Source organism: Tigriopus californicus, chromosome 7, assembly GCF_007210705.1.
Source record: "Tigriopus californicus strain San Diego chromosome 7, Tcal_SD_v2.1, whole genome shotgun sequence".
NCBI classification, from domain to species: domain Eukaryota; kingdom Metazoa; phylum Arthropoda; class Copepoda; order Harpacticoida; family Harpacticidae; genus Tigriopus; species Tigriopus californicus.
The window spans coordinates 5671237-5694895 of record NC_081446.1 but is presented as its reverse complement, the minus strand read 5'-3'; the positions used below and the strand labels follow the sequence as shown (position 1 = coordinate 5694895).

At 43.4% G+C, this 23659-nt stretch overlaps 6 protein-coding genes and 1 long non-coding RNA gene across 19 annotated transcripts in view; 3 read left to right on the top strand and 4 right to left on the bottom strand.

The window, feature by feature from the left end:
- The window catches only part of LOC131883739 (pleckstrin homology domain-containing family H member 1-like), a 59769-nt gene extending 57741 nt beyond the window's left edge, over positions 1-2028 (top strand). For all 11 annotated transcript variants that reach the window (XM_059231280.1, XM_059231290.1, XM_059231284.1 and 8 more), the window contains 2 exons: positions 398-661; positions 1113-2028. In XM_059231280.1, coding sequence (XP_059087263.1) covers positions 398-661; positions 1113-1442 — 594 coding nt within the window. In that variant the 3' untranslated portion in view covers positions 1443-2028. The remainder of the gene's footprint in view (positions 1-397; positions 662-1112) is intronic.
- On the bottom strand, positions 2018-3110 carry LOC131883748 (uncharacterized). The gene has a single exon (XM_059231299.1). The coding sequence runs from the start codon at positions 3087-3089 to the stop codon at positions 2043-2045; it is 1047 nt and encodes a 348-aa protein (XP_059087282.1). The 5' UTR covers positions 3090-3110; the 3' UTR covers positions 2018-2042.
- A 1317-nt stretch (positions 3111-4427) lies between these two features.
- On the bottom strand, positions 4428-9465 carry LOC131883747 (cell surface glycoprotein 1-like). 3 transcript variants are annotated; one of them, XR_009373643.1, is made up of 4 exons: positions 8632-9465; positions 6430-7392; positions 4645-5074; positions 4428-4569 (listed from the first exon to the last, which is right to left on the bottom strand). XR_009373643.1 is itself a non-coding variant. In XM_059231297.1 (3 exons), the coding sequence occupies exons 1-3, from the start codon at positions 8753-8755 to the stop codon at positions 4926-4928; spliced, it is 1236 nt and encodes a 411-aa protein (XP_059087280.1). In that variant the 5' UTR covers positions 8756-9465; the 3' UTR covers positions 4636-4925. The 3 variants fall into 3 exon arrangements, 1 of the variants encoding a protein (XP_059087280.1); XR_009373644.1 differs by lacking the exon at positions 8632-9465 and adding an exon at positions 8184-8331; XM_059231297.1 differs by lacking the exon at positions 4428-4569 and having other exon boundaries at positions 4636-5074.
- Positions 9466-11375: 1910 nt separating this feature from the next.
- Positions 11376-13101, top strand: LOC131883750 (uncharacterized). The gene is made up of 2 exons (XR_009373645.1): positions 11376-12857; positions 12916-13101. It is a non-coding gene; the product is annotated as an uncharacterized LOC131883750 (long non-coding RNA).
- On the bottom strand, positions 13046-16697 carry LOC131883742 (protein O-mannosyl-transferase 2-like). The gene is made up of 9 exons (XM_059231291.1): positions 15798-16697; positions 15442-15736; positions 15264-15372; positions 14820-15195; positions 14318-14738; positions 14009-14249; positions 13798-13946; positions 13319-13728; positions 13046-13239 (listed from the first exon to the last, which is right to left on the bottom strand). The coding sequence occupies exons 1-9, from the start codon at positions 15854-15856 to the stop codon at positions 13134-13136; spliced, it is 2166 nt and encodes a 721-aa protein (XP_059087274.1). The 5' UTR covers positions 15857-16697; the 3' UTR covers positions 13046-13133.
- A 587-nt stretch (positions 16698-17284) lies between these two features.
- LOC131883746 (cytochrome P450 2L1-like) lies at positions 17285-19834 on the top strand. The gene is made up of 8 exons (XM_059231296.1): positions 17285-17713; positions 17831-18216; positions 18286-18546; positions 18608-18710; positions 18783-18963; positions 19035-19152; positions 19213-19357; positions 19428-19834. The coding sequence occupies exons 1-8, from the start codon at positions 17614-17616 to the stop codon at positions 19616-19618; spliced, it is 1485 nt and encodes a 494-aa protein (XP_059087279.1). The 5' UTR covers positions 17285-17613; the 3' UTR covers positions 19619-19834.
- On the bottom strand, positions 19487-22526 carry LOC131883743 (uncharacterized). The gene has a single exon (XM_059231292.1). The coding sequence runs from the start codon at positions 21888-21890 to the stop codon at positions 19935-19937; it is 1956 nt and encodes a 651-aa protein (XP_059087275.1). The 5' UTR covers positions 21891-22526; the 3' UTR covers positions 19487-19934.
- Positions 22527-23659: the final 1133 nt, after the last annotated feature.

Here is a 23659-nt window from a genome sequence, read left to right as displayed (position 1 = left end):
GTGATTGAGTTTAGCTGCGGAAATGCGAGTTTTAGTCGTAATTCGCTGATCTTACCCTCCAACGTTTAAAGACACAACGCTCACTGGAGATTTTGGGTTTGTTGCCGTGTCCAGCAAAAACTGGGTTATCATGACCTGATAAAATTATATCAACAGTGGACTCGTCGTCTGATTCGAAGGAGATCAGTCGAGGAAATAAAAAAACCTGTTCCCAATTTTGCGTGTCAAAGATCTCTAGAGGGCAAGAAAACTTTTTGTACGGCATTGATTTTCAGAAGAGGCGAGGAATTCCGCAATACGTATGTTTTTGCCTACTTTTCCACCTTGACTTGCCAAAGTTCATTCTTTCCTCACCCTCGAGTTCTTGATTTTACTTTCTTTCTCTCGTATTCTATAGGCTGTCACCGAAAACGAGCGATCCGATGTTTGGCTGGCGGTTCACGAAGACGGCATTTCAGTCCTGGATTACACGTCCATGCAATTTCAAGTTCGATACTCGTACGACTCCATTGTGACTTTTGGGGGTTGTCAAGACGATTTCATGTTGGTCATTTCGAGCGAAGATCTTGCAACGGGCAGCGCCTCGAATGACGGGATCTCCAACGCAGACAGTGGTACCACGCCCACTGTCAAGCTTCTCTTTCAAACTCGGAAACCTGAGGTGGGTCATTAACCCCAGTGGTTGTTGTTATCGTTTGGGGTGCTTTGTGCTAATACGCAGAAGGGCAATTGCAAGTAGATCAAATTAATGTGCAGCACAACATTGAAAATTGCAATCTCATGCAAGATGTGCTGTATCCTGTGAAACTCGACAACTCGTTATAATAGAGACATGAGTATGAATACTCAATGACTTGGACCCGCATTTGGAATTGATGTTTTGATGCAAAATATGAAGACAAAAGAAGTGCTAAAATAAGCTACTAACGTTAACAATGTTTGGGATGAGAGCCATCCAACGTGAAACAATTCATTTGATTTTCTTCTCAGACTTGGAAAAAACGCTTGTTTCACTTGGAATTGCAGATTATTTCAAGCCGCTTTTGCCGCACACTTACAATCAAACTTGATGCGACTGGGAGCGAAAAATCATCAGGGTCATTTTTTTCCAGATTCTGGAAATCACTCTTCTCATTGCCGACTACATGAACATGATTGGACGGAACAACCCGGGGGTGCTAACCGCTCCGGCCACACCCAAACTGAGTAGCTTGTCTCGGAACCAGAGCACTCGAAGTAGCATGAGAAATCCGGGATCTACCGTGCCCAACACGCCTCGTTTGGACCACCGGAGTACAGATTGCTTGATTCGGGCGAGCACCTTGACCACGACCAGTTCGTCCGGACCTGAGCATCACTCCACCACCATCTCCACGTCAACCACGACCACCCCCAAACTCCAGATGAAAAAACGTCACCAATTCGACAGTGGCGTGGCTTGATTGGGTGGTATCATCTACCCACGGGATGATGGTTGTGATTGCAGTGATCATGGATTGATGGGTCCAGATGATTCCGATGCAAAAAAACACTCATAACCACCCGCCCTCTCCCTTCTTTAAAAATGCCCAAGGCTGTGATCTGGTGGCTGTGAATTGACTCCCCGAAGTGGAAACCTAACTCAAACTCATTCGATAGTTTTGATCCGTGTAGTTCAATCGAAGCATCGGCACTTTTAGCTGTTTCCATCATCAAAGAAACGACCCGTGGTGATCCTCCGCTCATCCTCCTTGTTGTACGTACCTCTTTGCTATTTCGTCAAGTGCATTCATTGTTGATTTGTCGCTTAGTTATTAGCGAAACTCATTACCGAACGGAACCCGATACGAAAAAATTCGTTCCGTTTCGAATTTCAACCAATTTGTGTACAATTGATCATCTAGTCATTCGAAAATGTGTTGTGAACTGATGTAGCTAGATGTTCAAATGAACTTAACCCAGTAGACTCCAAAGCAAAAGAAAACCTACCAAAACACCCTAACAAATCAATAGTAAAAATAAAAAAAAAAGATCAGCTGTTAACAATGATCCGAGTTCGTGCTTCATTTCTCCACGATATGCAAAGGTTGATAGCAATAATAGCAATCTTCGGAATACTCCGAGAAATCCGTCTCCGTGTAGATTTGCTTCCAATTGGCAAACAAATGCGAGTACATCAAATCTCCATAGACCTTGGCCGAATTGAACCTAACTTGGTCGGGGCCCGTGGGAACTCCAACCAAAGCTTGTCCACCCGGTTTCATCAAGCACCAAGTCCGAGCCATCACCATCAGATCACCCCAAGGGTTTAGGTTGTCCCCATATCGGCCCAATCCACTATGCTCCACCGAGGAAAAGGTCACCATGACATCAAAACGAGTGCCATCGAAGTAAAGGTCAATCAAGCCTTGTGGAAGGACTGTTGTGATTTGGGGGTGCTCGCTGGTGATTTTGACGTAGTCCATGGTAGTCACATGTCGAGCGCCCGCTGAAATGGCCAAGGTTTCAATCCAAGGCCGCTGAGATCCCACGATCAATACGTGTTTGTCAGTGAGATTCATATGTTCGCTCAAATGACGGAAGATATTTTGGGCGTTGTCGCGGCCGTAACTGCCGGCCAATCTGCCCTCTTTGAAGCCCTTGAAATGCCAGTCCATCATCGCCATGGTCCAATTCAACCAGTGCGTGCTCCCTTGGGAATCATCTCGATAGTCTAATTTGAGCGGTACTCGACCTTGATAGCTAAAGTCGTTCTGAAGGAACTTAGGGATCCGTGCGGGAGGTTCCAGGAAATCGGAGGGAAGGTCGATCTTGTCATTTTGGAAAAAGGCATCGCAATCCACGTCCTTTTCAATGAAATTATAATATTTACTTGGCACACCGGTTTTAGTGGTATCACATATTTCTCCACAGGATTTGCGGATGCTCTCTATTGTGTCTTTTAAATCATGATATCGCTCTTTATTTGTTTTGGCAGGTTTTTCTTCACTTTGGCACCGGTCCCCATCACAACTTGGGTGATCTGTTACCAATTCTCCCTCGGTCTGGTCACCGTAGCTCGAGTTTAGAAGCAGGAATATGCACGAAAAATGTATAACTTTCTCAATCATTGTTCTTTTTTGGATGCCGTGCTCAATAGTTTCTAAGTGTCGTTCACTTGTGGCCTATCTTGGGAGAAGCACCTCACCTATTACACAGGAGGTTTGACAAGCCCAGGCACCGATGTCTTTGCACTGTCGAGCATCTAACAGATACGAGACATATGCACAGGTAGCGATCGTTGTACTCGGCTCTTTCTTCGATGATTTTCAATAGATCTTCGTGAAATTGACCGAAAAAGGTATGGACGCGTTCCATTTAATGACAGAATGATATCACTTCTGTCACTGCGATACCTTTTGTCCGTGGCATTATTACTATATTCTACGCAATTGGCCGCTACAGAGTTTTGCGTTGATGAACGGGAAGAATGTGGTTCTAAAACTTTAGTGTGCAAACCAGTTCGAGGACGTTTGGGCAATCATTACTACGGATATGTTCAATCCCTCGGTTTGAGTTTAACCTATGATATCGAGCCGCTCATCACCGGGGAAACCCAAGAATACTTGAGGCGATATTTCATTTATGATTCGCGATTTCGTGTCTCAGACGAAGTGTGCGGATTTACAGAGCACTACAGAAAATTTGTGGAAGAGATTGAACGTCTGGTGACCAAATTCTATGATGAGAAAACAGGACAAAAACACACATTTCCACGAGATCCGGATTCTGGCAGGATGCGGGTCCCACCCAATCTGGCCATCAAATTTCCTGTCACTACCGCTGAATTCATTGAGGGTCCGGAATTTTGGCGTGACGTAAAGCCTAACTAAACGGAACCATGTGCCGCTCGTTGGGAAGTATTTTGGGACTCCATGGAGAAGTTTCGAGATCCGAAATGGAACCGAAACCGCTTCCTTCACATTTATCCAAACGGTGCCGATGTTAAAGAGACCGTGTCATCGATAAACCATCCGAGATTCTACGAGGAGTACCGCAAGGATATGCAATTGCGACCTAGGTTTCTTGACTACGGTCAACGCATTCTAACACAAGTTGAAATGGAACACATGGGTAAATTGAAAAAAGTGAGCAAGAAATCAAAGACAAGTAAAAAAGAAATGATGTTTGTTGGCATCCATTGCCGCCGGACGGATCATATCAACTACGAATTAGAAAACGATATGATCCCTCTCACTCTCGACTACTACATTGAGGCGATGAGTCTGTTCCAAGCCAAGTTTGAAAAGACTCATCACGTGGTGTTCATTTTTGTCAGTGATGATATGGAGTGGGGAAAAAGGAAAATTTCCAAGCTCAAGGCCTTCAAAGATATCGTTTATTTCGTGGGAAACAATAATGGAACGGATCCAGACGCAATTGGTAATGATTTGGGAGTATTGGTCTCTTGTAATCACACCATTCAATCCCATGGTACGTTTTCGGATATGGCTGGATTTTTGACCGGTGGACTGCGAATCATTCCGCACCACTTTCTACAATTTCGTAGCAAAAAACATATGAAGAAGAAGTTTCTAGACCAAAACCCACCTGCTGTACGGCCAAGGCGTCTACAATTTCGTAGCAAAAAACATATGAAGAAGAAGTTTCTAGACCAAAACCCACTGGATCATCCTCTGGAAGGGATTTAATACATCGACCAGTAGGAGAGTCCCATTTTGGTGTTTGAAATTGTGTTTATTTGTCGTCATATTTCGGTGCGGAATCACTGAACCAAAACAATAGAAAAAGATATTTACAATCGAATGGAAATGGTTGTCCAATCTGTTTTTAATCTAAAATTTTGATCGAACCGAATTGGTGGTGGCTTCAAATGTTTAGCTGAGAGTCCGCCCATTCCATTACGATGCAGGCCCTCGAATGAAACGAGTTTGATAACCAGATTGTTATGAGACTTGTACAGCACTGTTTGATCGTGATGGATCAGCGGTTCCCAGATCATTGGCAGTCATGGGGGTTTCATTGTCGATTTCTGGCGGAGCATCGGCTAGCTCAGTTGCAATTTTGTCACCATCGGCAGGTTTGTCTTCACTCTCTGAAACAAGCAGATTGATATGTATTGAAATTAAGTATACGCCTATTTATTAGCCATGAGAAGTATAGGATTTCAGAGGAAATTTTGTGCGGCACCCTGATTCTGAGCAATTTGCGGGCAATTTGTAAGGGAAAACCTAGATAAACATCCGGCCAACTCGCACCGTGATCGAATGCAATTTTCAATAAGCGAGTGGAGTTGTGTTACAAAACTCAAAAAATGTCATTTTTTTGGTGCAGTTCTGTCCTTGTACCAATATCTTTGCTCAATATCAGAATACGATTTGCTTCAATAAAGCGACAAATTGAAGTAAATGACAAATTTAAAATATGCAAGGCCAAGTGGTCTATAGTTTTGCTCAATAGAATGACGTCAGCTGCTTGTTTTCCCTTCACTTTTCAAGGGGAATTTGAGCCAAATCCTCGAGGTACTGCACGAGAGAGTCACGCATCATTTAAAAGGTGCTGGTAAAGTCAATGGCTACTCATCCGTGACGTTCCTGTTAGGAAAGTATCCTTTCGCCATATCACTCATAGAAACAGCTTGTCTGTCTCACATGAAAAATCAATAAGGCTGAAGGGAAAGGTTGTTGCTCCTTCGTTTCTTGGATCCAACTCGGCTTCTACCAATAACTAAGAGTGATACGTTCAAGTAGGCCTTTGTGTCATCGCTTTACGATTTGGTTTTAAACTTTCAAACGCCGACGAGTTTTAAAGACTCTTAGCAAAAAAAGTGAAAAGCAAAGGATTGAAAGGGTTTTTGTCCCTTGCCTGGATTGAATTGCAATTGTATGCATTTGCTTCCTTGTGCCTTGTGAAAAAAATAAGAGACAACAAATTATATTAGAGGTCTCGATGGCCGGTTTTTAACACAAAATAAATCTTCTTTCTCTTTTCTGTTATAGCTTGTCACAATTCAGAATTCAGAAACCAAAGTCTTTTTATAATCGTTATATAACAAACAAGGTGAAAAAGGGTCGAAGGAGCTTGGGGTAGAGTTCAGTTATAAAATCAATAAATTACAGCTCAAAATGTTTGAAGATGGAATTGTCAGATGTGATTCTTTGTTACTACTACTATCAAAAAGCTACTACTAAGCAAAAAGGTTTTGTAATATCTGGTATGGGTATGAATTTTACAAGGTCTATCCCCACAATGCTTTAAGAGCAAAGTACGTTTGTGTTGTCCCAGAGTTAAAGATGCTCAGTAACAACCAGAAAAAATAAATAATTTGAAAGGATGCTGTTTAAACCTTTAAGAAGACTAATTTAACCGATAAGCATAACGCAAAAGATAGTCGTGAACTAAAACAGAGGGCACAAATGATATTGTCTTTCATCAGGAATGCCTCCTTACCTTCGTGAATGCCTTCATCTTCTGGTTCGTTCTGCTCTTCTGCCTTTTCGATGGCTTCGTTCTCGTCGTGCTCGGCACTCTCCTCTGGCTCTTCCCCATTTTGTGACCCTTCTTGTTCCGGAGGTGTTCCCTCTACTTCGGTTCCACTGTCGGTGGGATCGTCCGCTGGTTCTTCCCCATTTTCTGACCCTTCTGGTTCCGGAGGTGTTCCCTCTTCTTCGGTTCCACTGTTGGCGGGATCATCCGCAGGGGGCGTGGGATCGTCATCCTTCTCCTCTGAGGATCCTCTACGCGAACTATTTCCCACTTCCGGCGCCTCTACACTTTCATCCGGATGCTCCGATTGTTCGTTTTTCGAGGTCGAAGAGGCTCTTCTTGATGAAGTCGAAGACTTTAGTAATGAATGTGACGAATTTTTTCGCAACGACAACGTCGATTTCTTAGTGGAGTGCAAGGATGATTTTCGTGATGGTTTCTCTTCTGCCGTTCCCTCTTCAGCCTCACCTTCCGCCTTCAATGACAATGTGGAACCGTCTTTAGATGAAGGTGGGACAGGTGTGGGCTGAGCTGATCTCACCGAGGTTTTTGAGCCCTTGGCAGAGATGGCAGGCGTGGCAACCACGTCTAAGTCGTCATCCTCTTTTCCTTCCGTGTCCTTCTCTGGATTCAAGGTGTTCAAAGATCTGATGGATGCACTATCTATGTTGGAATTTGTTCCCACACCTCGCTCCGTGGTGTCTACTTCTTCAGAGCTGTCCTCATTCATGTCTTCGACTTGGGGCAAGCTGCCAATGGGTCCAGTTAACTTGGGTAATCGACGAGGCGATCGATGATTAGGATTGCTAGTTTTGGGACGCAAAACTCCATCGGTCGTGGTCTCGTCCGTAGGATGAGGATTGTCCTTATCGCCTGCTTTGATTGGGGGTAACGGTGATTTGTCCAGAAGGTTTCCATTCGATTCACCTGCATAACGTAGAGGGGAGTTACATGTTTATTTACCGCTGTCTTTCCTTGATCAGAAGAATAATCGAATAATCAATAATGATATGATTTCAAAACGTTCTTTTACAACTCAGCTTATCTAGATTATTTCCAACTCCAAAATAATCACACCATTGTACAAGTATTGTGAATTTAATATCCGAAATGAGGAATGGCCTCTTGATGGGTGATAGAGGACACACCAATCGGGGTAAAAATGCCTTATTTTACGAATGTAAGGAATCATAAGTGAAAGAAATCTCAAATCAAAGCTCGTTGATTCAACAAGGTTCATAAATATTTCAAGTAAACTGGAGATTTGGCTCAAGACCAATTTTAATTTTGAACCACTCCAATCGAAGTTCAGACGCGTTTAGAATCTGTTCCAAGGATCTGGGAGGTGAAGACTGTGCAAATGCCAAGCTTTGATTCCAATACTACTATGAAGGAGACCCACCTACGCACACGTGTGACACAGAGGATGAAATATTTAGTGAATGGCTGGAACCGTTGCGACTAGAATTCTAACAACAGAGGATAGGGCACAGAGAAAGAAACCCCTTTTCCCTATCCGATATTCCTGTTGTGCAGGCCTTTTATTCTCAATTGGAGCTGATTCGAATTGAGGCCCATGAGGCATAATAGGTAGGGCCTTCGATAAATCATCATGATTTTGAGTGATGAAAGTTCGTTTAGCACGTGAGCAAACAAACAAACATATAAACATGCTGAATTATAGCTCCAATTTACCCCAAAACAAGAAGCAAACCTACATATGGCATTCGTCTTTCTGTTCATACGATTGGTCTAATTCGTTTTCTCGGCTGAGTCAGAGGAATGTTGATGATATGATAGGCTGGGAATTGGTTTGATTTACTCAGCTCGTTACTTGAAACGTTGTCAGTCACTCACTACTTGTCGTGGTTGTGGTCACACTTTGCCAGAGAAACAACTTGGAATCGTGTCCAAGTCTGAGGCCACAGGGAGAAGTCGCTCATTTATTTTTCAGTCAATAATCGTTCTAGCTATGGTTTTGGTTTTTCGATTATCTATTACTGTCGATAGTCACCAGACTGGAGAAACATGACGTTGCCAATCAGCATGGTTGATACGCTACAACCGTTGCTGGATAAAAATAACCAGAATTCAGGTAAAACTATTTTTTCTGCCCAAGTATAGAATTGGCCAGGTTCAGAACACATTCGAAACGTTAGCTTTTACCTTCGACATCCACAACTTGTCCATCGACAGGGTTAGTGCCTGAATTCGACCCATTCTCGTCCAATTCATCTGTTGGCGTGGGATTATCAGTGGCTCCCACTTGTGTGCTTGAGCCGCAACCCATATCGAATAATTACTTGATGGTCACAATGTGCAACAATTTCCACACTGGCCTTGTTCAGGATTCGCACTGAAGGCACTTCAATCACCAACGACGGATCCACAGCAACTCTTTTTTTTTTATTTCGGTCCCGGCCTTGCTTGACTAAGCAAGGCTTCCGCAGTGAAAACCGAACGCGTGATCGAGAAAAAGGCCCCGTAAAAGCCGAAGCCGATTGGGTCCTGGTTCATGAGGACGGACAACCGAAAAGGCCAACAAATATTCGTGTATGTACTCACTTACTCGCTCAGCCAGTCATGGATCCGCACTCCCCCGGGAACTTTCGACCTCTGGTCTCTTTTGAGGGCGTGTGTGATGTGTGTGGATGTGCTTAAAAGCCTGTTGAAGACCACGAGGTTGATATAGTTATGTGGTACGAACCTATAGGCGTTGGTTGGCCCCGGCAATCACATAGGAAGGGTACAACAAGCGTGCGCGTGTTTTTGTATGTGAGTGCCTGTTGGTGGGAACAGGACAGAGGGAACCAAAGGGAATTGGCATTCCTCTTACTCGATCAGCCTTAGACGAACTCGTGACAAGTACGTAGATGCGCTGCAACGCTGCAGATAAAGGCCAAGACGATTAGAGATTTGGTTTTCGTTTGGTTGCTTTTAAACGATTGATTAGATGAGACAAATTATGGAGTAAAATGGCTAGATTGTTGACAATTTGTTTTTAAGGGATAACAAACATGGCAATGTTTGAGAATTCAGTCCCAACTTATCGACAAAAATGTTTATTGATACATCCTGGTCTTTTGCTAGCAAAGCTGAAGAGGAGATGCATGCGAAGGAAGTACTTGTTGCTCAGATCATAGATAACACCTATCTGTACACTAAAATTCTTGCAATATTGATTCCACATTGAGTTGACACTGAAGGCGAATACTCAATTATCTCAAAATATACTGACGGAAACAAGACAAAACAATTATTTCCTACTTGATCCATTTACGCACACTCGTCCCAAAATTTCCATGGAATATTGAATCTGTTTGAATCTCCTTGCAGATGACTCACTTCCCAGAATGGAGTTATCAAGCTGTTTGCGACGTCAAGTTATACGGAAGGCAACATGTAAATGAGTTAATATGCACTTCCTTAAAGGAAAGGAGTTTTTGCTCGACAACACCAAACGAGTCATTTAAAGCCCTTTTGATATGTCAATCCAAGAATTACTTTATATGGGGCACTACTTTACTTTCACAAGAGGCAGGTCAAAATGCGTACACCTCTTCAGTGTCCTTATACATTCATGATATGACGACATTCAATAGATGCTGTCCTGATTCGTTAAGCTCCTTGTATCAAAGCTATTTCCTCGTTTAAATAAAGGGTTTTGTACCTTCTTTTTTTGTAAAACTACAAGAATTTGGCCAATCTTGGCACGGGCCATTAATCAAATTTCAAAATATTACCGCCTTTTTTCACTGGACTTGCCAGAAAGCCATTTAAGAGATAAAACGTTAGGTCCGTCCTGCTTTGTCACTTTTAATAGTGGTCTTCGGTGACTACTGAGTGTTTTTCGTCGGTCATAAATTGCAGCCCTTAACTTTTTCATGTTTCTTGGAACAAACTACTATGTTTATCTTTTCAGTTTCATACTTCATTGCTCACGCCCAATTGAGTTTTTGGTTCTTTCCTCAGATGAAATACAAAGACCTGACGAGCATCAATCTGAATAAGACAGCCCCGATGACTGCACTTTGTCATACATGCGTTTCGTTTATAAGAGTATATTGTCCACAAAAGTTTGGAGGAACGTCAAATGCATAGCCGCGACTTGAAATCTATAATTTGTCAATCGATTTCTTGGACTTTAAATTGAGCTAAGTACAGAACTAGTTGATCAAAAGTATTGAAATCATGCAAAATGGAGCCATACCTTGTGAGTTAGTTAGTTTGATAGTTCTTGCAAGTTTGCTTGAAAATGTACTTTGCACCTTCTTCCACATAAGAACAGCTAGTCACCATCTTTCATCAAGAAGCTCTTCCCCTTGGTTCCTCCATTTAAAAAAATGCCTCAGAGCACTAGAGAAGAACAGGACCCATCTTGTCTTCAAGGTTAAAGGTCCGTTACTATCTCAAAGTTATTGATATTTCAGGCAGAATTTTTAGCTTTCGAACAAATTGTATTACGTTATTGGGCACTTTATTTACTCATTTTCTAACAGCCTTAATACTCATGTATATAGATTAAACCCGTGAGTTGAAATATGAATGCTAGCTTAAGGGATCTCAAACAATCAAACCTTGAAAAACATGAAGGAGGGCGAAAGACCCAAAATCAATCCGACACAGACAATAAATGCCAACATAATTTCGCTATACCAATGATTAAGTTATGCCAACATGAACAAGCTCCATAAATACCTTCTCTAACAGCCTTAATACTCATGTATATAGATTAAACCCGTGAGTTGAAATATGAATGCTAGCTTAAGGGATGTCAAACAATCAAACCTTGACAAACNAAAGTTATTGATATTTCAGGCAGAATTTTTAGCTTTCGAACAAATTGTATTACGTTAGTGGGCACTTTATTTACTCATTTTCTAACAGCCTTAATACTCATGTATATAGATTAAACCCGTGAGTTGAAATATGAATGCTAGCTTAAGGGATGTCAAACAATCAAACCTTGACAAACATAAAGGAGGGCGAAAGACCCAAAATCAATCGGACACAGACAATAAATGCCAACATAATTTCGGTATACCAATGATTAAGTTATGCCAACATGAACAAGCTCCATAAATACCTTCTCCAAGAGTCATGAAAACGTTGGAATGGGATCGTCAAGGTCTCATTCACTTTGCATGTTCATGCGTGTAGCCTACATTTGGAGATCCATTGCTTTTACGAGCTGAAATATCTATTCATCCTTGGAATCCGTACAAATTGATTGTTCAAAGGAAAGGAACTCCAACTTCGTCATTCACAAACCAAAGGGAGAATAATGATAGATAAACTTTGGATTACCTCCTTTAGTTTTCAGGACCAATCGGAAAACGATCATGAGGGCAAAGAAGTGTCAGACACCCATAGAATTTACGGCCACCAAACAACGTTTGCTTTAAATAATAGAATAAATTCACTGATAAAACACCAGCACAACTAGGTGTATAAATATGAAAACGCTCCCTTGGCCAGGCATGAGAAAAAATGCCAGTATTATTTAAGCCATTGTGTGCAACCTTACAACGTAATTACCCCTTTTATTATTTGCTTACACCAGTAACTTTCACCATATTAGTGTATATGTGTAGCTAATCAAAATTGAAACCCCCTTTGCCTCCACATTTCTGATTGGAAATTTCCCGAAATACTCACTCATTTTTTTTGTATTCTGACATCCCCGTATTACAATGAAAAGCTACCAGGGTTCCATTCATTTTCATACACTGTTTTAGCTGTCTTCCGATCAGTTCAGGTCTGTGACGTTTCGATAGATTTAGAGCAGAAGGAATGCAAGTGCATTAATTATGGATCACACAGGCTAAAACCTCATTGGCGGCTCGCTTCCCGACATGAACCACTCAAAGTGGTCGAAACGTGGCCGTCGTTCTCAACTTCTCGTCCATGGTTGGAACATAGAGCGAGCAGGAGCGAGAAAGAGAAAGAGAGGGTTTGGTTGGCTCAATGAGCGAAAAAAAAGTTTCTCCAGCTTTCTTGGATAAAAACACGACGACTAAAGAAATACGCATTTTTGGCAAGGCTCTTGAAATAGAATCCGAGATTTTTAATATCTCCTATGAATTTGCACTCGGACAAGAAATAATTTATGGACAAGTCTACGATGGCAATGAAATTCGAATGAAAGAAAACTGGTGAATCGTCGGGAGTGACAAATTCGACCTGGAATTGATATGAGGGCTCATACCTTGATGTGTCTACTTTGCCTTTATCTTTCGAAAGCACAGGAATCTCGATTGACCCGTGAGCAAATACCGTTCTGGGAAGATTTCGATGAAATGTACGTGGAACGAGTTAAAAGTGAACCAGAAGATCAAGGATTTGACGATTATGAAAGCGATATCCAAGACGACACGTCAACTTTTGAGCGAGTAAGATTGAGTTTGGGTATTCTATTCGAAAGCAAGTAAGGGTATGTTTCTGTTTTAGACCGATCAAGGCCAACCACCAACGAATTTTGATTCAGGTGAAAAAGGGAAAGAAACCACAGGAACCATTCTCGATCTGGTTGAATCGGAGGAGTCGACCCATAACGTATAAGGATGCAAAGGAAGATAACTTGGGCGAAATAAGATCGTTATATTTCACAAAAGAATAAAATGATGTCTAATATCATTTTTGAAATATCAACAAGTTTTGGAACACATCTAGAATTCCCAAGAGGCGATCCATTTAAGGTGATGGACACTAGAATTAGTCATATGGCCTGGAGTGGCCTCCATTCCATATGCTAATGGCGAAAACAAATGAAAGCTGAAAAAAGAGGCAGTTTACACATGTCAGACTTTTAGTTCTAATCTCGCGTACACATGGAACTGTAAGTTAAGCTTACCTATACCACAATGTTCCAACAAAGATGCCAATAAAGGTGTGGTACACGACTTTGACCAACTTCTCGGGAATGAAATGAAGGATCGTGTTCAAGATATACTCGAGGATGACCGCGGTCAGCATGGACGAGAACAGGCAAGCAGGAAAATAGTGATGAAAGTACAACACTCGTCCCATGGCCCAAAATGGAACGTAATGAAGAGCCCAGCCAATGAAGAGCCACACTCCGGCGTACAAAGTCCGACTTTTCTGGGTCTGGATCTCGAGAGAATCCTCATGACCTCGTTGAGCTAAGATCGAGTTCCATATGTAAGTTGCGGTGAAGAGGCCCAAGAAGATGATATTGCCCCACCAAATGACAGGGTTCCCCAAAAGATAGATCCGGTGGTCGTTGCCGGAGAAGAATTGGCCCTGAAAAGCCAGATTGCAATACATTTCCAATTGAAGTTCCAATTGAGCAAGATCTCGGTGATTACTTACCCTGAAGTTAATGGGCCACTCCCAAGGTCTGGATGTGTAATCACCCTCTTTGGGTTTGAGTCCGGCGTTACCTTGGAACATGACAGCGTGAGACTCCAGAAAGCGGGATACAAATCCCGGAGCGAAATTTTGAAAGCTCACATTTGGTACTGGAACAATAAAATATGTATAAACAATTTGGGGGACTTGAAATAAGCAAGGAGCAACTCACGCTTAGGATAGAAGTTATCCTCGACGTTCCATAAAGCGTTGGGATCACGGACGGTTGGGTTACAACTAATCTCTTGTTGCTCATATCCCCATTTAGGCAATTGTTTATTGGAACAAGTCAGGACACACTTCATGAAATAGTGATGCAGTTTGATCTTGCTGGTCACCGTTTCCACCACGTCACCCTCAGATCCACCGACAATTTCCACTTTCCAAACATCGTTGGCATCGCCAATGCCGTCCTGAATCAAATCGCATTTTCCTTGTCAATCGCGAATGTCATGACATTGGCCAAGTTTAAAGTGCTTACGTCTCCATATCCGGTGACCTGAAACTGCTTCTTGGAAATGGGAGCAGGCTCCGCATGGGAATGAATGTTTCTTTTCGTGATCACATGTTCCAGGCGAATGAGATCGCCATGTTTCACGAAATCCACCTCCGCTTTCTCGTACTCGTCCGAGTAAATCTTGGGGGCCTCGTCGTTCCACTTTTTAACTATGAATTTGTTGTTTTCGTCCTTGTGGGCATAGGTTGTGACCTGTTGCTGACGAGCTCCCACGCCCTCGGGATACAGATGGAAATGGGAATGGAGATATCCTCCTCCAGTTCGGTGGTTTTTCAAGGTGACGATGGCACCAAAAACCAGATGACGAGGCATGCTCGCATTATGGAGGACATTACCCACCAAAGCCGATTGGAACGAACTGGAGAAGTGGCCATCGCCATTTCCACTAAAAAAAGTAGGTTCATAAAGCTGATATTTCTTGAATCTGAGTCAAAAGAAGTGGAATTATTGAGGGAACTGAACTTACGACTTATACAGGACTTGTAAATGAATGAAGAACAAGCAAATGTACATCGCAATGGGTAGGGCAATCAAACAAGCGGCTCGGGCCAGGAAATGCTTGATCACATTGGAAATGGGTTGAGACATGTCCCCAAGAATCTCCCACAACTGCTCGATGGTATTTAACCCAACCAGGAGGATGACAAAAAGTCCCACAAATTTCACAGAAATAGCTCCGCCCAACATGAATCCAGTGATGATAAGCCATGTCCACCAAACCACACTAAAAGGCCGTTCATGGTAAGACCGAAATTTGACCATCGAGTAGGTAGATCCTGAGATGAAAAACAGCAGAATGGGGTCCAGAAGAATGTATTGATTCAATATCAGCATCCCGACATCTGAAATTTAAAAAGAGAGGATGCCTTTAGCAATGGGTCGAAATTCTTGCATCTTTCAAAGGACTCACCAAATAAGGCCAAAACGCCAGCAAAGGCGGAGGCTGTGATGGACTGAGTGAGTTCCCACACGGTTAGAAAGCTAAAAGGCGTCAGACAAGCTCCCAATAAGGTACAAGCCTGAAAAGTAAAAACTAACTAAGATTAGAAGGCAAGAAATCATGAACAAACCAGCCTTTTCAAACTGACGACTCGCATCCCAAGGTAGTTATGGTCATGATATAGATCTCCAGGTTTCTCGAATGGAAATGTTCCATTGTATCCAGTGACATATCCCACGGCTCCGATGAACATCTTGCCCAAGGGTGGATGGACATCGAAGAAAAATGTTCGATTAATGTACCATGATCCCATCTTCCCGAAATGGGTTTCATCCCAACAAACCCATTCGGGCTGGTCCACTTTGTGCAAACGGGTCCACAGATTAAACAAGACAATAGCCCCAAACACGATCCACCATTCTGCTCCAGTATTCTTGACCGGGCTGAAGTATGAATGAAATTATGCATTTCCAGTCCAAACAGAACAGATTATTGTAAGCTTACCTGGAAGACTTCATTTTTGCAGTGTATGCTTTGGACTTGTTCGCTTGGATTTGCGCCATAATTGAGCTTGATGTCACTGGTCACTGGACATTCATTCAGATATTTCTCATGTTATTTCGTTCAAGAAAATCTTTAGCAAGCATGTCAGCAGCTCTAGATTTCTCTTGTGGTCTGTCTCTTCCACAAGAATTCTCCATATTGTCCACCAACGAGTCGGCGTCGTGCTTGCCTGCTTCTCCATTCAGTCTCTAGTTTGGTACCAGCCTCACCCTCTTCCTCTTCCTCCTCTTCCTTTTCATTCTCGTCTGCAAGAGAACGACCATTTTCAGACTCGCCACCAATGTACTCCAAACACATCGGTCTTGTGCTACCGATATCAGTCAGGTGAAATTCATGTCCATGGGTAGGAGGAAGCGGTTCTTGTATGTTGGACGTTGTATAGGTACATTTTGTGTTTCGGTGAAGGATAATTGGGGATGTTTCAACATCTCAACTGATGCTCATTTCTCGGACAATTTTAAGTTCCGATGGAGACGAGTAGTCGCTCTTCAGATAATTCCGAAAATCTCGTACCATGTCGATACTCACATGGCAACTGGAAGTAGTTCTACTCTTGACTCAGTCGACTGAAGGAACACATGTTTACAGTATGATTACTGAGAGTGAAAGGAGGCTATTGCCCCCTCAGCCTTTGGAGCTTTTCACGCAGGTCCAAGAGAGGGAACACAAACTGAAGCGGGAAACGAGGATACTCTGAGTACAAGCTATTTGTTCATATGGTCTTATTTTCAGTTTCATTTGCTTCATTCGTTTGAAGTCAAAAGATTTTAAAAAGACATTCCGGTATCGGCTAGACTTTTACGATTCAACCGTGTCTTGTATGCTTGCATAAAAAGTTATGAAAGCGGGAGAACATGTGGAGTAAGGGCTAGCGGAGTTTCCTAACATGAGATAAGTCCCCGATTGGATTCTCCTCCATGACCTTTCTCAACAAAATTTTTTAGACGCTCAATCCTCAGACCCAGCATTTCAAGCACAAAAATGGACTCTTTTTCAAGAGCGATAACTTGTCTGAAAAATCTTTTTCTATATCTGTAGTGACGATTCGACTCCTGAAATAGTCAACGACGTGAACATAGGTTGTGTCAGAGGATCTATTGATCCAAGACAGCGTAGGCTAACAATCCAATGACATGGTCTAGGAAAGGTATTGTACTTATATTGATATGGTTGTCCTAAATGCTCCAACTATTGCAGGTCAGATAGACGGAGAAAGAACTAATTGCCTCTTTCGCTTATCTGTGGCAAAACGTATCCAAAATTTAACGGACGATGCATCCATCTAATTGGAAGGAGTCGCTGATTAGTTGGCCTCGTAATCAATTCATAAAGATAAACGATTTGATTCAAGAAATGATATTATCGATAGAAGTGTATGTGGAATTCCAGTGTGCAAGTTATCAACAATTCAAGATTAAAATGTCGGGATGTCTTGTGTTCATAGCTCGTGATTAGTCGCCTTGGACAAGACGAACTGTTGAATCTGCTCATGATAGACGCTAGTGATAGTAATCGTGTATGAGGGGTTCAAAGTTGAACTCGTTTCTCTCTAGAGAAATAAATAGAATCCAGATTTGAGTTTTGGTGGTGCGTGCACTTTAGTGTCCAGTCTGACTTAATCTTCCACGAGATTAGACTGGACTGGGATTTCGTCCCTTTTTTCCTCGAGGGTTGGGAACGGTTGTTCGGTGCAATCCTTCAACAGCGTTCCAAGGAGACGAAGAAGAAGAGCCAATAACGCCTTAGAGAAGTGAACATGATTCTCATGACCCTTCAATTGGTGGGAGTGGCAGTGGCCGTGATCTTCGTTATTTCCGTGATCAAGGCTTCAGTTCGACCCGCCAATTTTCCGCCGGGTAAGAAATTCAAATTTGCGCCCCTACTCACTTGCAGTTACCCTCGACTCCGACGGAAATGCAACCCCCAAAAGTCTGGCTAAAACACAAATAAGATCTCAATATGCCATATTCAAGGACCACCAAGTTTGCCGCTGGTTGGCTATGTTCCTTTCCTGGACGTGAGGAACATCGGACGAAGCTTCGACAAGTTGTCCAAGCGCTATGGGGACGTGTTCAGTGTGTTCTTGGGCAAATCCCCTTGCGTGGTCCTCAACTCTTATCCCGTGATCAAAGAGGCTCTCTCCATGAAGGAGTTCTCGGGTCGGCCCTCCATGTTCTCGGGGACCTTCTTCCAAAAAGGAAAGATCGGTATCACCACTACAGAAGGGAAAGATTGGGAGTTGCAAAGGAACTTCTTCCACAACCACATGGTGGAGCTCGTTCAAGGCAAAGGCAATCTGGGCTTTCAAGATCTGATCCTGGATGAGGTACATGACCTGAAGATGGATCTGGCCAAAAAGGTACGAATCTGCCTGTTATAGCTGCATTCTCATCCTGTAAGCATTAACATGATTATCCAACGCGTTTAGGTTGGCGAGCCCTTACCCGTGAGCTATCGGTTCAATGTGTCCATCATCAATATTCTCTGGACCATTGCCTCTGGTCGCCGTTTGCATTCTCAACAACAAGAGTTTCAATCGGTGTACGAGTGCATTGATAAGATAACTCAATTCATGTCCAGAGCTGCAATCATGTCCTTCATCCCTGGCCTCTCGAGGATCGTCCCGGAAAGCATTAGCAAAATGGAGAAAGGCCGCTACCACCGAGATCGATTCTTGAACATTTCACAAGTGAGTGAGACAACATTTCTTAGTCGATTGCTATCTAAGAGTGTGGATTTTCTTCATTTAGAAATGGATTCGAGAGCATAAGGAGGCTTATAGAGGTAATCGGGGAGCTGACCTCCAAGATGCTTACTTGGCCAAGGTAGGAGAGGGAGCTGAGTCTTTCACAGGTAAGATTAGAAATTAGAAATAATCAAAACCCGTGTCAAATTTTGCGAACAAAACAATGATCTGGTTTGCAGAGGATGGCTTGGGCGCTGTTTTGAGGGAAATGTTCGTGGTTGGATCCGAAACCCAATCCACCATGCTTCGTTGGGCTATTCGGATCTTATCCGTTCACAAGGACGTTCAAAGACAAGTTCAAGACGAGATGGACGAATTGGGAGAGCGAAACAGGGATATCGTTTGGGAGGACCGTCACAAGTATTAGAGAAATACGTTCTCAGTCATCTTCAATAAGTTTCCTACACGAAATATTCACTTCCATCTTACAGTATGCACTTTACTCGCGCTACCGTCGCCGAAATTCAACGATTCGCTGATATCACCCCCAATGGACTTGTTCACAAAACGGTGGCGGATGTGGATTTCCACGGGTTTTACCTACCAAAGGTTTTTATTCAAACTGTTAGGAGCATCAAAGTTTGGACTTAAAAACTTTCAACATTGCAGGGCACAAATGTGATCGCCAACATGACCTCCTGCCATCGAAGTCCGGATTATTGGAAGAAGCCCAACGAGTTTTATCCCGCTCATTTCCTGGACGAAAACGGCAAATTTGTAGATGCCAAAGAGGGCTTTGTTCCGTATGGAATCGGTAAGCTAAACCAAGACAGAGGCTTCAATTCATGAAGGCAATGATTTCAACGGCAACTTGCATACTTCAGGAACAAGGCGTTGTCCTGGAGAGGATGTGGCTAATATGGCCATCTTTTTGATCCTGGCCAATTTCTTGAATACATTTTCTTTGAGATTGCCCACGGGAGACAAACGGGAAATCAAGACACAATATGAAGCTGGAACCGGATTTATCCGCAATCCTCAAGCTTACAAAGTGATCTTGCAACACCGAGAGTGAAGAACTGGTTTGGGAACAAAACTTAAAACGTATCTTACGATGTTAGAAATTAAGGGACGAATAATTTCCGACGATAACTTACCGATTGCAACAAAAGTGTATTTTCCATAAATCTGAGCGAATGTATGAGACGACGACTTGTACGGTACTACTACCTAATAACCTTTTACTACATGAACACGTGTGTACAAATAAAAGACAAATAATTGTGTAAAAGTGGTCAATCATATTATTTCTGAATGTATGAAAACAGTGAGAGCTTAGCAAATACTCTATTTTTCTTTGGCGGTGTCGGCCACGACCAACCCTCGGGTATTCAGACGTTGATCCAATGACGAAACGGATAATGGAGCTCTCCTCCAAAGTTGGAGTGAGCGGATCCGGGCAAGACAGATTTATGATGATAGCAATTCAATTGGACTGATTGCGAACACTTTGAGGAGAACCAGTGAGATCCACACAAGATCTCGATTTCAAAGTTATTGTCTCGAATAGTCCGAACCACGTTTTGAATGCCCTCGCAATTGATGGCCCAACGAGTGAGGTTGCCGAATCTCTGGAGATCCGGAAAACAATCGATGAGTGTTTGGAACGAGTTAAAGGTCAAACAAGGGGCTTCGTACACATAAAAGCATTCCAGGTGTCGACAAACGGTCTGCATAGCGTAGATGTGGAGCTCATGATCTGTCAGATCCGGACACGTGTTGCAATGAAAGTGTTTCAAGCTGGGACAAAAGGCCAATATCACGGAAACTGCGCTGTTTTGAACCACTTGACCCAACTGGATGTGCACCATGGATGATAGGCAATTGGGCGGATGTCTCTTGAGAATGAATCCAATTGGTGGCGTCATGAGGAGGCTGTCTTTGAACTCAATCATGAACACCTTGAGATTGTCGCAAAATTCGAAAATCCGGGATATGTCGAACTCTTGCATATTCGGTGAGCGACTGTATTGTAAATACTCTTCGTGCACGATAAATTCTAGACAGATCTTGTCCAAAATTTGAACCACTTCCGATTCCTCTATGAAGCTCATGATTTGTCGGACCGTGTTCTCCGCAAATGTCAATCGCAATAGAGTTAACTGTTTGAGGCCATTCAAGCAGCTGAGCTCCCCGATGTCGAATTGGGGTTCCCAGCAGGTCAACGATCGGATTTTGGGCATCACACGTACTAGATTAAGCATTCCCGCTCCGGTAACTTTTCGTGAATGGACTGCATTCAACTCAAACTGATCCGAATTCACAATGGACGCCACATTGAGATTCCGGAGGAAGTTGTCCGAGATGCTGTACTCGCCCAATGAGTGAATCTTTCGGATCTTCTTCAAAATGATGAGCAATCCGGAGTTGGTCACACTCGTATCCGTGATATCAAAGGCCTTCAAAGTATAGCACAAAGGATGATGAACTTGTTTAATTTCCACTAGACACTCCTCGTTCCGATTCTGATCGGAAGTGATTAAATAATCCCGCATTTTCTGACGAAACTCCCGCCAAGAGGGCATCTTTCCGACACAGCCCACGGACGAGGAGCCAGTATCTCCAAAATCCTCTTGGACAGTGATTGTGGTGGAGGTTTGGTCAACCATTCGAAATGGAATCTCATGAAGCTCCGTATCTGACATTTCACGTTTGTCCCGAATTTGTACCTGACAACATAGAGACTCGATCCCCAGATCTGACACTTGCTTGGAATGTGAGATATCCAGATACTGCAATGCATAGCAATGGGTGCCAATCAGCTTGAGCATGGCATCAGAACAAATGTTCCTCACCACCAAAGAGGTGAGATTCGTAGCCGATGTTAACACATTGCGGAACAATAAAGGATCCATGCGCAGCAATGACGATCGGCAAAGTTCCAGATGCTCCAGGGCGTTGCCGTTCTTTTTAATGTATCGCAAAACGCCCTCCATATCTCGACATCCATAATAGCAACACAACGTCACTTTGAGTTGCTTCACCTCCTTACTCAGCAGAAGGTAGAGCAAGTACAAAATGGACCTGCCATAATCGCAATCCACGCCAGACAAGAGCGATTTCTGCAGAAGGAACTCACTGGTCGCTTCCAAGAGACTGGATCTCACCACCACGGGTAAGTGTTCCACAAAGAAGGGTCTCAGTTTCACCCGAACTAGACTCAGGGTTTGATGTTTGGCACTACTTATACTGTCATGGCCCGCACTCATGACCTTGTCGCCCAAGTACTCGCAAAACCATTTATGACAAAGGTCATACAATTTCTTGGGCTGTTTGTACTTAACCATGTTGATTAAAGGAAGAGGCGCTTCTTGCTTGCTTCTTTACTAATTTGACGGGATGCAAATGCGGACTTCCATGGTAGAGCCCAAGTCACAACACACCAATGGAGACCGACGGAAAGAGAAAGACTTTTTGAACGGCCTTCAGAATAGAGGGCCCCTACGGCCCCTACCGACGACTGTCGACTGTCGCCGACAGTGGTAGTAGGATCGAAGAAGAAGTGCTCTCACTGTTCTCGATCTCTTGCTGGGGATCATCCGCTAGATGTCTCGAGTTACGTTTTTGGAACACTTCGAGGATCGTTTGTTTACATGTGCATGTATTGGTGGGGCAGCAGAGAATGAGTCATGATGACAAAGGTCTCAAGGCCTAGAATTAGCCTCACTGTCGAAGGCATTGTTGAAGGCCCGTACTACAGAGGACTCAGCAGCGTGATGAAATCCTGGTCGTGTAGCGACCCATATCAAAGAAATGATGCACTAGATTCATTAAGGTCAATGAACGGAATATCTTGGGTTGAAACGCTTGCTTAGTGGTTTGATCTGCCGTACTGTCAAGTGATTAGTAGGCCTACTTTGATTCTCAACATCTCTCGAGTTAACTACTAATGGCGAAGAAAATCATTGACGAGAAAATAGTGGCTCTCAGATGTCGCTTTCAGTGCCTATTAAATCTTAGATCTGGTGGCCATCTAGCGTCGAGCTCAAGGCCTAATGGGCATGTGTAGTATTAGTTAGTGGTGCTAGCTCACGGCGGCCCATCTCTTTGACTTGTGTTCTCAGGCCTCATTGATGTGCTGTGTTGCGAGACGAAGAAAGGCCTCTCTCCGTATGAAACCGACTCCGAATGTTTATGTCCCGACTGCAACCCAAGACAGCATCGTGGGTTCAGTGGAACCGTACCGAAGAGTGGAGTGACGAGGTCTGGCCCTGAGCCTCCTTCAACCCTGGTTGACAAGCAACATGCGTTGCAACCGTTGGAACCGATGGAACCGTTGGAACGGTGTGAACGGTAACGCTGTCTTGCCATAACAACTTCGATCCGAGCCAACCACGGCATCAGCATCCCTTTCACCCTGAGCAGAGAGGGTACGGCTCCGTCTTCGCCGCCCTCTGCGGGCATCTTGTTCATGGTCTTGGTCTGGTGTGGCAGCATCCAAACTCGGACTGGACGGAGGAAGAGAACAACTCCAAGTTATTGAACCAGAGCCAGGGAAGAGAGGGAGGAGGAAGAAGAGAAAGAAGAAGAGGAAGAAGAGAAGGAGGCCAAGAAATGAATAGACAAGACGTCGCTGAGGATCGGAAGAGAACACAGAAAACGCAGAGAACATAGAGAACAAGGTCAGGCCAGGACAGAATCTGCTTTTTCGTGCCAGGCCTACGACACTTCATCCATCTCTCACTCTGTAGTTTGGAGTGAGTGTGGAGTGTGTACTACTAATTCTAGCCGTGGAGCCGTCGATTCGTAGTAGTTGAGTTGTCGTAGTGGGTAGCATTAGTAGTAGTGGTGGTGGTGGTGGTGGTGGTGTTTGTAGAAGTGGTGGTAGTTGAAGTAGTAGTTGACTACTGTTGTAGTGCGAGTGGTTGGTCGTCGCCGTCGTTGTAGGCACGAACTCAGTTGTGGTTGTGGTGGTTGGAGCAGAAAAGTCGTGGTATTATCGAGGCTGCTGCATTTGTCTGCACTGTGCATGGACGTGCCAATGGTGCTAACGTATGCATTGCCGATGTTGGTGGGGACGATGAGGAGAACGAGGATAATAATAATAATAATGATA

Excerpts from the sequence above, each read along its gene's own strand:
- LOC131883748 (XM_059231299.1), bottom strand. The coding sequence starts at position 3,089 with ATGATTGAGAAAGTTATACATTTTTCGTGCATATTCCTGCTTCTAAAC.
- LOC131883747 (XM_059231297.1), bottom strand. The coding sequence starts at position 8,755 with ATGGGTTGCGGCTCAAGCACACAAGTGGGAGCCACTGATAATCCCACG. Across the intron at positions 7,393-8,631 it reads ACAAGTTGTGGATGTCGAAG|GTGAATCGAATGGAAACCTT; the intron begins GTAAAAGCTAAC and ends TACGTTATGCAG. Across the intron at positions 5,075-6,429 it reads AGATGAAGGCATTCACGAAG|AGAGTGAAGACAAACCTGCC; the intron begins GTAAGGAGGCAT and ends TGCTTGTTTCAG.
- LOC131883742 (XM_059231291.1), bottom strand. The coding sequence starts at position 15,856 with ATGGCGCAAATCCAAGCGAACAAGTCCAAAGCATACACTGCAAAAATG. Across the intron at positions 15,373-15,441 it reads ACTACCTTGGGATGCGAGTC|GCTTGTACCTTATTGGGAGC; the intron begins GTCAGTTTGAAA and ends TTTACTTTTCAG. Across the intron at positions 14,739-14,819 it reads TTACAAGTCCTGTATAAGTC|TGGAAATGGCGATGGCCACT; the intron begins GTAAGTTCAGTT and ends TACTTTTTTTAG.
- LOC131883746 (XM_059231296.1), top strand. The coding sequence starts at position 17,614 with ATGATTCTCATGACCCTTCAATTGGTGGGAGTGGCAGTGGCCGTGATC. Across the intron at positions 17,714-17,830 it reads ACCCGCCAATTTTCCGCCGG|GACCACCAAGTTTGCCGCTG; the intron begins GTAAGAAATTCA and ends GCCATATTCAAG. Across the intron at positions 18,547-18,607 it reads GATTCTTGAACATTTCACAA|AAATGGATTCGAGAGCATAA; the intron begins GTGAGTGAGACA and ends TTCTTCATTTAG.
- LOC131883743 (XM_059231292.1), bottom strand. The coding sequence starts at position 21,890 with ATGGTTAAGTACAAACAGCCCAAGAAATTGTATGACCTTTGTCATAAA.